The sequence below is a fragment of the Pyxicephalus adspersus genome, chromosome 10 (genome assembly GCF_032062135.1).
Source record: "Pyxicephalus adspersus chromosome 10, UCB_Pads_2.0, whole genome shotgun sequence".
Taxonomy (NCBI): Eukaryota; Metazoa; Chordata; class Amphibia; order Anura; family Pyxicephalidae; genus Pyxicephalus; species Pyxicephalus adspersus.
The window spans coordinates 1,431,125-1,443,459 of record NC_092867.1 but is presented as its reverse complement, the minus strand read 5'-3'; the positions used below and the strand labels follow the sequence as shown (position 1 = coordinate 1,443,459).

At 43.0% G+C, this 12,335-nt stretch overlaps 1 protein-coding gene across 1 annotated transcript in view; it reads right to left on the bottom strand.

Annotated features, from left to right (window-relative positions):
• Positions 1-12,335, bottom strand: part of CFAP58 (cilia and flagella associated protein 58) — a gene marked incomplete at its 5' end in the record, with an annotated part of 49,995 nt that overhangs the window by 34,348 nt on the left and 3,312 nt on the right. The window contains 6 exon segments of the mRNA XM_072424303.1: positions 978-1,060; positions 2,073-2,232; positions 4,240-4,377; positions 7,299-7,493; positions 7,626-7,782; positions 11,779-11,927. Coding sequence (XP_072280404.1) covers positions 978-1,060; positions 2,073-2,232; positions 4,240-4,377; positions 7,299-7,493; positions 7,626-7,782; positions 11,779-11,927 — 882 coding nt within the window.

Here is a 12,335-nt window from a genome sequence, read left to right as displayed (position 1 = left end):
CAGCTCCTCCCCCACCTACCTACCTGATACACAAATCCCTCCACAGCTCCTCCCCCACCGACCTACCCGATACACAAATCCCTCCACAGCTCCTCCCCCACCTACCTACCTGATACACAAATCCCTCCACAGCTCCTCCCCCACCTACCTACCTGATACACAAATCCATCCACAGCTCTTGTCCCACTTACCTTTCTGATCTGATATAAAAATCCACCCCCCCCAAGCCGCTCTCTTCGCTCCTCCAATGACCTACTAATGACTTCCTCACTCATAACCCCATCACACGCACGGCTCCAAGACTTTTCTAGAGCTGTCCCCATTCTCTGGAATGGTCTTCCTCGTCCTATTGGCTTGCTCCTACTTTCTGCTCCTTTAAAAGAGCGCTCAAAACCCAACGCTTCAACCTCACCTACCCGTCTTCTTCTGTCTCTTAAACCCTCACTACTTCCCACCATTCCATATCTCCCCTCCTATTGTGTGATATTTCCCCCACCTCTTAGATTGTAAGCTCTTCAGGTCAGGGTCCTCTCCTCCTGTGTCACTGTCTGTATCTGTCTGTCATGTGCAACCCCTTTTTAATGTACAGCGCTGCGTAATATGTTGGCGCTATATAAATCCTGTTTAATAATTTTAACAATATTAATTTGAATGTAAATCTCAAGGTTTGATGTTATACAACGCCTTAAGTTAACATACATTCAAAACTTGCAAGATAAAGCTTGCAAAATTCACTTGTACATGTATGTACCTGGCAGTAAAAGGAATAGGATGACCAGACTGACAATGGTAATGCAGAAACAAGACTTCTCCCTACAATAATAATTGTGCCAAAACCTGTAGAGAGCAGCTTAAAAACAAGTAAAACTGAAGACGCTAAAATGGAAAAATAACAATTGTGAGCATCCTAAATAAGCCCCTGCCATGGCACCTGGTGCAGGGCAGGCTTGGTGTTTCCATAGTAACCAGCGGCTCACCTTGTTCAGCATATCCCTTTCTCTCACCAGCTCGTCCACTGCCTTCTTATCTAGCTCAGCTTGTTTTTTGGCAGATTCCAGCTCTGGAGAAATAAAGAAATTTTGCACAGATAAGTTCATACTTTATTATTACCCTCACACTCCACCTCTTCATAGAAAAGCAACACTGCATTCAATTTGTGCAAATAAATGCAAGAAGGTGTTTACCAAATTGTATAGAGCACAACGATTCTAGCGGAGTCACAGCTGCTTCCCCCACTGAATGGATTGTGTGTAGAGGAGCCATTTACCTGTCACATTCCAAATCACAGCCCTTGCTGCAAACCCAGCGGTCACTCTTCTGAGTTACACTGAACCAATGTGAAATCTTCTTAATGGAAAACAAATAGCAAAACCATAACAGAGCTTTTTTCCCATGGGGTAGTTAGTATGGCAGCCCAGAAATTAGCTTTAAGAAAATTACTCTCTACTCTGAAGCATTGAGAGGTCATTGAGTACAATACCCATCATGAAATGCCCGAACACTGCTGAAGTCCAAAATAAAAGCTGAGCCTCATCTATGTTATTAAACAATAATTGTAGCAAACTTGAAATCTGGTGGGGACCTGAACCCCCATAATGATCTGACGGATCACCTCTGACCGGAGGGAGCTGGATAGACCAATGGCAGACAATCTGAAATCCTGAAAAGTCAAATCCTCTGCAAAGTTTGGAGTATTCACCTTTATCCACCTACAGACCCCAGGCATATGAGGTTCCCCCCCGAAACATTTCATACAAATTATTAGGGTGTAAGTCCTGATCAGCTTTTGAGTTTTTCCATTGATTCTTTCTTGGCCCACTTTTAACCTCTCATGAAGGGGACAAAGATTGCTGAAATCCTTAATTCTCTTAGATCCTTCAGAAAACATCTTTAACTATTTTTAGTGTTTTTAAGAGAATGGCGCACCCCTCCTGATGGCATGAAGTATTCACATTACTTAACTGATAGAAAAGATTAGGAAGTGTCTTGTATACATTTGTCCTAAGCATCTACATACGGAGTTCTACTTGCTCAGATCCTCGAGGCAAGATATAGAAATGGAGAACCTTTACCTCTCTCAAGTCCGGCAATTTGGTTTTTGAGAGTCTCCCGCTGTTGCTCCACTTCTATCTTCTGTTCTTCCATTTGTCTGAATTTCCTTTGCATGGACTCTCTGGCTCTTGAAAGTTTAGAGATCTCCTGTCTCATCTGACTGACCTCTTCTTCCCTGGACTGGTCAATGATAACAAGATAAAGATGAGATATAAAATTGTGATCAGCAGATTTTAAACATTGGCATTTACCAATATCATGGTGACCCCGGCTACACTCACCAAGCGCCTTCTAGAAGAGTTCTCAGAGCAAATAATCCAGAAATCAGCCATTTTGGCTTCTGAGGTTTATTGGCATGTCTGCTCAACTCCTAACACTGTCCACATACATCTATTTTACAATATGGCATCGTAATAAATCCTGTTGCTTGTTTATTCTTTTGTCATGATAAGGACTTAAAGCATTACATTTCCACAAGTCAAAAAAACTGACAAGCAGCTGAATCAATGGGCCTGATTTATTAAAGCTCTCCAAGGCTGGAGAGAATACACTTTGACCAGTGAAGCTGGGTGATCTAGCAAACCTGGAATGGATCTTGTCCAGCATCATAAACATTTGCTAGCAAATAGTAAATGTTTTTAGGAAATCCATTCCAGGTTTTTTGGATTACCGAGCTTCACTGAAGAAAGTGTATTCTCTCCAGCCTTGGAGAGCTTTAGTAAATCAGGGCCAATGTCTAAGGGAGTACAGAAGTATAGTCAAACACTGCAAGGACGTGGAATATTTACCATATGACCAGCAGTTTGTGAATACCTGACCATGAGCCAAGGGAATTAATAAGGAGTTGATCCACTTAGTGGCTACAACGGCCTTCACTCTTGTTCGAAAGCTTTTTACAAAATGTTGGCGTGTGCCAATATGAATGTGCGCCCATTTCAGAGGTCAGGTACTGAGCTCAGATAAGAAGATCTGGTTCATAACCAATGTTCCAGCTCATCTCAAAGGTGTCCAGAAGGGTTTTGCTCAGGGCCCTGTGCTGGTCACTTGAATTCTTTCACATTAAACCAAGCCTTGAAGTTGGCATTGTGCCTTCTGCCACAGCCATGATGAAACACAAATGTGACTTTTCCAGATAGATTCCACAAGGTAGGAAGAGTACAGTTTCCAGAAATATTATTTACTTGTATTTATATAGTGCCGACGTATTATGCAGTCCTGTCACTAGCTGTCCCCCAAAGGGGCTGGCGGTCTCAAGGGCCCTACCATAGTTAAATGAAATTAACACAGTCTAAGGCCAATTCACCAACGGCATATTTTTAGAATGCGGGAAGAAATCAGAGTACCCGGAGGAAACAAACATGGGGAAAACCTACAAACTCCATGCAGATAGTGTCCTAGCCAAGATTTAGCCACTGATCCTGCTGTGTTTGTAACAAAACAGCAGCCTTTACCGGAAACATATAAACTGAATAATTTGCAGGGTTGTTCACTTACCTTTACCTATAGCAGTAGGTGTAATGGTCCAGTGTATACAAACATGTAATCATACAGGCTGCAAAGACACCATACAAACCTATTGAGAAACTTCTGCAAGTATGGTCCTACAGAATGCATTCACAGCTGTAAATGTCTTTTAATTGTCCCACATTCTGAGATTAAGACCAAAGTTTCTGAGCCAGCTTGCCATAGTATTTGGTTTCAATTAGTGTAAAAATACAACAATAAACACCTATTCCCCCCTAGTTGTATTTAACTTTATTGGCAGCAGAGGTTAGCACTCTGGGCTTTGCAGCACTGGGTCCCAGGTTCGAATCTGGGCCAGGACACTGGGCCCGTGTTTGCATGGGTTTCCGCTAGGAACTCTGGTTTCCTCCCACATTCCAAAAACATGCAGTTAGGTTAAATGGCTCCCCACATTTGACTGTGGTAGCCACATTAGGTTGTGAGCTCCTTTGAGGGACAACTAGTGACATGACTATGGACTAGTATGTCGGCACTATATAAATACTTTGTAATAATAACAATTTTTTTTCATTTACTATAAAAAGCTAATAGGAAACTCTACCAACCAGCTATAACATAAATCCTGAATACCCATTCTGCATGAGTTAGGTCTTTAACAACTGGTCTCTGATCACAAGATTGAAGGTATTTCGGTGATGCTGCAAAAAGTAGTACAATTTTTACCTTTAATTCTAGCTGCTTCTGCTGGTTCTCCTGGGTCAGCTGCTCATTGCTGATTCCATGCTGCTCATTCTCCTGCTGGAGTTTGCTGTTTCTCATCTGGAATTGCTCCAGTTCTTTGGTGACTCTCTCGTTCAGGATCTGGAGGAGAAATGTGATTAAAAATAGGCAGCAAAGTGGGTGAATCTGATTTATTCACTTATAGACTATATTATGTTTCTGCATGAAGACAGTATGGAACATTTGCCGATTGTTTTTCTCCCTGGCACAGTCACTTTGTTACTAAGATCCATTCCGGACTTGCGGCCCGGCCTGCAGCAGCATTTCCTCGCATTCTCAACCCCACTCCGAACCGCTTCCATTCAATTGAATGAGAGCAGATGAAACAATTTTGTGCATGCAGTTGGGTTGTGCCCTACAGTTGCTTTTCTGGGGGGGAACCGCACTGCAAACACAAAGCACACACCTTGAGCTGCAATGTGCAATGCACCTGTGAGCGGCTTCAGGTCCTTTTGCAGGAAGGGAGAGGCGATGTTCCTCCTGCAATAATCCCTCCTGCCTACCTGATTGCTCCGTGTTTTTGGCAAAAAAAAACCCCGGCTTCCCTGCACGTGCCGAGAATGGATGAACTCCTGTGAGTCTGCGCAGGAGTTACATCATCCTGGGTCAGCCAATCAAAATGGCTGAAGATCCCCTACAGGAAGAAAAGAAAGAAGAGTGCGGCTCCCGGCGAGGGAATGGCGACAGGTGAGCATAGGAAGGTTTTGTTCCACTTACACTTTTAGTTACAAAAATAGCTAAATATATTCAAAGCCTAAACCTAGGTTGTACAGACTTTTGTCCCCAACAACAAACATTTGTGATCATTTAAGCAAAAATCTAGTGCACAGACTTCCCCCAGAGTAATATAGTGATAGGGGTGGCTATAATTAGGTTGCCTAAATGATTGAGGGAGCTGGAAGGTGATATATTTCTCATTTAGTAAAGTGCTGTGACAGATCACAAAATGACCAACACAAATGAGAACTGTTGTTTTCTAATAGGGGGGTGCCCTGCACCACCTCTCTCCTCTGCTCTCCATAGAACAGTTCTGCCTGTACATTCTTTTTCCAGCGTCAACTATTGATTATCTGTACGAGCTGAACAGTTAATTTTTCAACAGAAAGGCCTGCTCCAGACTGCTGTAACCCCTTTCTAATTTTTGGGAATCAGTGGTCTCCTTGCAAAGGTTTAACACACTCCATGTTGAGTCACAACTAGAACACCCAATCAGCAGTGAGCATAAGCTTGGCCAATTTCACAATTCTAGCTTTGACTCAGCAGGTGGCCAGTTGGAACTCTGCAAAGAAGCCACTGCTTCCACACAGGGAGCAGGAGTCCTTCTCAGCAGCTGGCCGGAAATGGGAGCCTTTGTTGTGGCTGTGGCTGCTTTCTAAAGAAAACCAACTGCAAAATATTTTGTTTTGATGCAACTGAAATGTTAAAGTTAAAGTTAAAGCTGAGTTAGTTTCAATGTCATAAGTAAATGTACTTGTTCATGCCAGACATGATTTATTGAAACAAGCTGTACAGCCACAATGAAAGCCATAAACATAAATGGCACATGGCGCCCTTTGTAACACAGCAGCTCGCCAACAGCATGGCCTTCCCTGGATTTCGGATCATTTCTGTGGCGTCTTTCAGAAAATAAAGATTTGGAGCAGCTGGCAGCCGAATATTTAATGTACATTCGCCAAAGTGGAGCCGACATGTCACAGTAATCGTTGTAAACGAGCGTAAAGCCAGTAAACTGCTCCGCCAGCTGCATGTCCGAGCGCCATTCTGTTCGCAGTTTGCAGATATGGTTGTAATTAGTGATCTTTAGTGGCGTGCTTGTAATAATTAGTACGCTAATGGCTAACATTTGTTCTGTGACGTTTTATCACCGGAAAAGATCTTCGCCCAGCTTAAAGTGACTGAGAGAAATATAAGCGCAAAAAAACAAAATAGGAAATACTTCTCTCATCCATTAGCCGGGCATCTTTGGGTCTTCTGTGAAATTGGTATTTTCATCTCATGTTCCCCTGCAGGACTTGGTGGTTCTTACTGCCAACCTACAGGTCAGGGCAGGACACCGTGGTGACAATGAGGTTAGCAGGAGCATCTATTGAACTTTGTGGGGTAAAGCGTAGAACGTGTTGGATTCTCAGCAGACTTTGGAGGGGGAAGTGGTGAAATCTCGTTGAGGATGAACTAAACCCCTATGATCAGACAGGTCTTACTGCAAGGGAGACAGGGGATGTCCCTTCTGCAACAAAATACCCTTACCTGGTCAGAAACAACCAAAAGCAGGGTATACTGTGCTTAGGGGAACCCTTGAAACAACTTTCAGATTTTCAGGGAACCCCGGCTATAATTACTATATCCACAGATCACAGTACATTAGTGTGGTGGTCGGTGGGAAGAATTCCTCTTACATTGCGGGGGCAGCATGGTGGCTTAGTGGTTAGCATTCTGCCCTATCTAAAGTAATACTGAAACCCTTTCTTCTTATCATCAGGTACCTACAACACCTGATATTCCCAGGCAGTCCCCAGGTAATTAGTAACCATGCCCACTGGGGGCAGTATAGTTTGCCAAATGGCAAGCCTTTGCAGCGATGGGCCCCAGGCAAGGAGTTTGCAGGTTCTCCCCGTGTCTGCGTGGGTTTCACATCTGGGTACTCCAGTTTACTCCCACATTCCAAAAACATGCAGTTAGGTTATTTGGATTCTCCCTAAAATTGTCCTTAGACTGTGACAGTGACATATGACTATAGTAGGGGCATTAGACTGTGAGCTCCTTTGAGGGACAACTAGTCACATGACTATGAACTTTTTACAGCGCTGTGTAATATGTTGGCACTATATACATACTGTGTAATAATAATAGTTGCTGGCCAATGGGAAGAATGTCACCCTTACGGATAGCTATTGATGTCACCTAAACTGACCTGAGAGGTGCAAATTGCTCAAGGAACCCTCAGCCCCCCCTGGAGGAACCCTGGGGTCAGAGGTCAATATGTCACTGGCCACGTTATTTACCTTGGTTTCTTTGAGCTGCTGTTCCAGTTTCTGAAGTTCCTCTTTGTTTTTCTGTAATGTTTGCTGTAAGGATTTGATCTCTGACTGCTTACTGTCCAGATCGCTCTGCACATTTTTCAAGTCCTTCTCCAGCTTCTCCTTCTTTCGAGCTTCCCGAGCCGCCTCATTCTGACGCACCTGAATCTCCTGCTGATACTGGATATTGGAATATAACAAAAATCATTATCGTTACTCAACCACCAAATCTATGAAATCCCAACCTTGTCCTACAATGCTGATGGCTTCCATGATTGGCGCTTAGAATAAAATGATGGTGGCCGGTCTCACCTGGGAAATGCTCTGCTGCGCTTCCTCTCGAAGTTTCTCCGCCTCCTGCTGTTGATTGGACGCTTGCATTAGATTCTCACGCAGCTTTACTACTTCGGATAGTAATTGGTCTCTCTCTTTGGTCAGCTCTTCCTTGACGGTCAGTAATTCATTTAAACTATAAAATATTACAAGGATATGATACCATAAATCAAAATATCGGTACTGATGTGCAACTGTAATAAACCTTATATGGCTTGATTTATGAAAGCTCTCCTGGCTGGAGAGGATACACTTTCATCAGTAAACCCAGGTGATCCAGCAAACCTGGAATAGATCTGCTCCAGGATTGAAAATATTTGCTAAAAAATAGCAAATGACTTTTAAGAAATCCATCACAGATCACCCAGATTCACTGATAAAAGTGTATCCTCTCGAGCCTTGGAGAGATTTCATAAATCAGGTCCTATGAGTTTTCATATCACGCTAACAGAAGGGGGCTGATTAATCAAAGTTCTCCAAGGCTGGAGATGATAGACTATCACTGGAGATCCTGGGCGATCCAGCAAACCTGGAATGGATCTGGTCCAGGGTTGTCAACATTTGACAACTAATTGCAAATCCTTGCCAGGTTTGCTGGATTACCCAGGTTCCCCAGTGATAATCCACCATCTCCAGCCTTGGAGAGCCTTTATAATTCAGGTCCAGTGTTTCACATTAAAGCTAATTATTCTTTTTTTTTAGCATTAGTTGATATATATTCAATAAACAGGCAGATTCTTTTCATTTACACAGAAATCCTCATAACTTTTATTGAGGCAGCGAGCATTCATAAATAATGCAGACAATGCTGCTAGGCATTCCTTCACCGACCCTCATGTCTCTGTACCCCAGAGTCAGCTCCTCGGGGGCGGGTCCATGATGCCTCACGTTTACAGGATGTCCTTGGCATTCCAGTTACAATAACAGCAGGGATTGCTGGGGCTCCTTAAGGATTATACAAAGCCCAATCTCCAAGGCCCCAAATTATGTTTTCATCTGTTGTAGTTTATTTAAAGCTGATAACGTTTCAACTAAAATCCTAACATTTAACAATTCAAGCGCATAATGAAAAATAAAATAAAATTACCGCAACTTTTCCTGCCATAATAATTTTCCCTATGGAGCTGTCCCTTTCATGCTCACCAATCTCAGGGCCCCAGGGGTCTTTTTACTAGAGTGACCTCAGGGCATTAAGGATTTGCCCCTTAGGGGTGTCATCAAGGTGACTTGGGCTTGTAGAAGAATGCTGTATAGAATGAACAGTGCACATAATAAACAGTGTTGGAAGATTAATATTATTATTATACAGTATTCATATAGGGCCAACATATTACGCAGTGCTGTACAATAAATAGGGGTTGTAAATGACAGACAGATACAGACAGTAACACAGGTGGAGGAGGGGATCCTGCCCCAAAGAGCTTACAATGTAATGTCCCTACTATAGTCATATGTCATCAATACAGTGTAAGGGAAGTTTTGAGGGGAAGTCAATTAACCTAACTGCATATTTTTGGTATGTGGGAGGAAACCGGAGTACCCGGAGGAAACCCACACAGACACTGGGAGAACCTGCAAACTCCATGCAGATAGTGTCCTGGCCGAGATTCCAACCTGAGACCCAGCTCTGCAAAGGCTTGCCATTGGGCCAACTATACTGCCCCCAGTGGTCATCGTTACTAATTACCTGGGGACTGCCTGGGAATACCAGGTGTTGTAGGCACCTGAGGATAAGAAGAAAGGTTGCAGTATTACTTTAGCTATATTATGACAACTACTAGCTATTACCCCAATTGCAAAGGTAAATGCTTGTTTTCATCCAGGCTACAATAAAAAGTCAGGGAATCTCACCCTTTGCTTCCCCACTCGTCTCCTTTCCCTTTAACTCTATGGAGGTGGCCCTATGTATCCAGAAATACTGCATTGGGCAGCATGGTGGCTCAGTGGTAAGCACTCCGCCTTTGTAGCAGTGGGTTCCAGGTCACTAGGCCAGCTCGGCCAGGACACTATCTGCATGTAGTTTGCAGGTTCACCCCATGTATGCATGGGTTTCCTCCGGTTTCACCCCCACATTCCAAAACATGCATGGGTTTTGTCTTCCCCCCAACATTGACCTTAGACAGTATTAATGACATATGACTAGGGACATTAGATCGTGAGCTCCTGTGAAGGGCAGTTAGTGACATGATTATGGACTTTGTACAGCGCTGCATAATATGTCAGCGCTATATAAATACTGTGTAATATTAATAATTGTACATGGTGGTGTCTCAGTGATGAAGCGCTAAAAAAGGACTTTGGGGGATTGGTCCGGCAACTGAGAGAAGGCCAGCGGAGGCAAAATGGCTTCTTGTGGTACCTTTGATGTCAGCAAGCCTTGCAGGATAAGAAGCAACCCCACTGCAATTATAGTCTCCCGGAGTTCAGCTTTAACAAACTTTGCCGCTTTCCCTGACTCGTACCGTGGCCACCCCTAAATCATTTTCATCTTTGCAGCTCTAGATTAGTCTCTTTGTATTTATTTGTTTTTCTTCTTATTACTCTCCAGTGCGGGAACTGAATCGAAAACAAGTTTATCTTTTCTGCCTTTTACCAAATAAATAAAACCTTTGAAACTCAATTAGGGCCTGAGTTTCCTAGCTGGAATATTCTAGAACAACGTTCCGGTATTTAATACTGGCAGCTACAGAGACAGATCGACTCATTACCGGCCCGGTACCTAGACTGGTAACAATAAATGATGAAAAGGCCGCAAGCAGGGGAAACGCTTTAAACAGATTTCAAGTAGAAGAAGGCGTACACGCTAGGGCCGGATTTTATATATGAGCCCCGGGGGCCTGCTTAGGAGAAAAACATCAAAAATCACTATAATGCCCAGTCTAATTAATATAAAGTATAATATACATAAATGCTGCAGATTGGAAAATACACCCGCGTTATATTTGAAACTTTGCCCGGGGCAGACAATATAAAATGCCTGCGATTAGTTTTTAGGCAGAAAAGGTTTCTTCCTTGCTCCTCTCTGATTTGGTTTTTAGATTTTTATTATTGTGGTCGGACTTTCCTGAGAGCGCACTGAATACTAAACTCCATGGAAAGGGTTCATATGTTATAAGCAATTATCCATGTAAAGCAGTGATCTCCCCGGACCCTTTTACTGGGTGCACCACCCGGAAACTTTCAATTACCACCCGGCTGATTATTACTGAAAAGTTGGTCACAATATAGGGGCTGCCACCACCTCTAGCTTTCTTCGACCTGCAAAACAAATTTTGGGTTCAACACACCAGACCTGTGGACATCATGAGATTTGAAGAAAGACCTGAAGTCAAAGAATAAGATGGCAGCACGGAATCTGCACCTTGAACTCTAATCCAACGCTTCTCAAACTTTTTAACACAAGGGAACCCTTGACATAACTTTCAGGTCTTCAAGGAACAAATTATATAAATTTTATACCCACAGCTCACAATATATTGTGTATATATGTGGTGGTCAGTGGGAACAATGTCATGCTTACAGATAGCCAAAAAAATCATTGGTGCTCACGGGCCCCTAGGAACCTCTGGAGGAACCCATTACACTGGCAGAATGGATGAAGCAGCTTGGAAGGCTGCAAAACGTAGGCATAACTACAGATCATGTGACCACATTTTGGGCCTGATTTAATAAAGCTCACCAAGGCTGGAGAGGATATACTCTCATTAGTGAAGTTGGATGACTCCTGGACCAGATCCATTCCAGGTTTGCTGGATCACCCAGCTTCACTAATGAAATTGTATCCTCTCCAGCCTTGGTGAGCTTTAATAAATCAGAGCCAATATTTGAAATGGCGTTAACAATAATACCAAGGTGGGTCTAAAGCTTCCATATTGGAATCCTCACAAAAATCATCAGGAATGTTTATCAATATTTTATGTTTTTAATAATATTATTTTAAATAAGCAGAATCTATATAGCGCCAACATATTAAGCAGCGCTGTACATTAAATAGGGATTGCAAATGACAGATACAGACAGTGACACAGGAGGAGGAGAGGACCCTGGCCTGAAGAGCTTACAATCTAGGAGCGTACAATATTCCAATAATGTAATGATATATTATTAATATATTAATTTGTGGTCCTCCTACCTGTGCTCCTGCCCCGTGGATATCCCTGATCCTTGCTCCACCAACTTGGACAAATTGTTAATTTCATCTTTCAGGGAGCTGATGGTTTCTTTAGCTTTTTGCTCCTTCTCATAGGCTGTGTCCACCATCTTCCACGCCTTTTCTATTTCCTGCAGCCAAAAGAAACATAAGAAAAACTCATAACCTCCTCACACGCACAGCTCCAAGACTTTTCTAGAGCTGCCCCAACGCTCTTCCCCCTCACCTACCCGTCTTCTTCTCTCTCCTAAACTCTCACTACTTCCCACCATTCCATATGCCCCTCCTATAGTGTGATACTTCCCCCACCTCCTAGATTGTAAGCTCTTCGGGGCAGTGACCTCTCCTCTTCCTGTGTCCCTGTCTGTATCTGTCTTCTGTCATTTGTAACCCCTATTTATTGTACAGCGCTCTGTATTATGTTGGCCCTATGTAAACATAGAAAAGGATCAGAATTTGTCCTGGTTTTAAAATATTACCTAAATTATATTTACAACTCAACTTCAGGCTCCCCATAACCCCCAACACTGCTGAACACT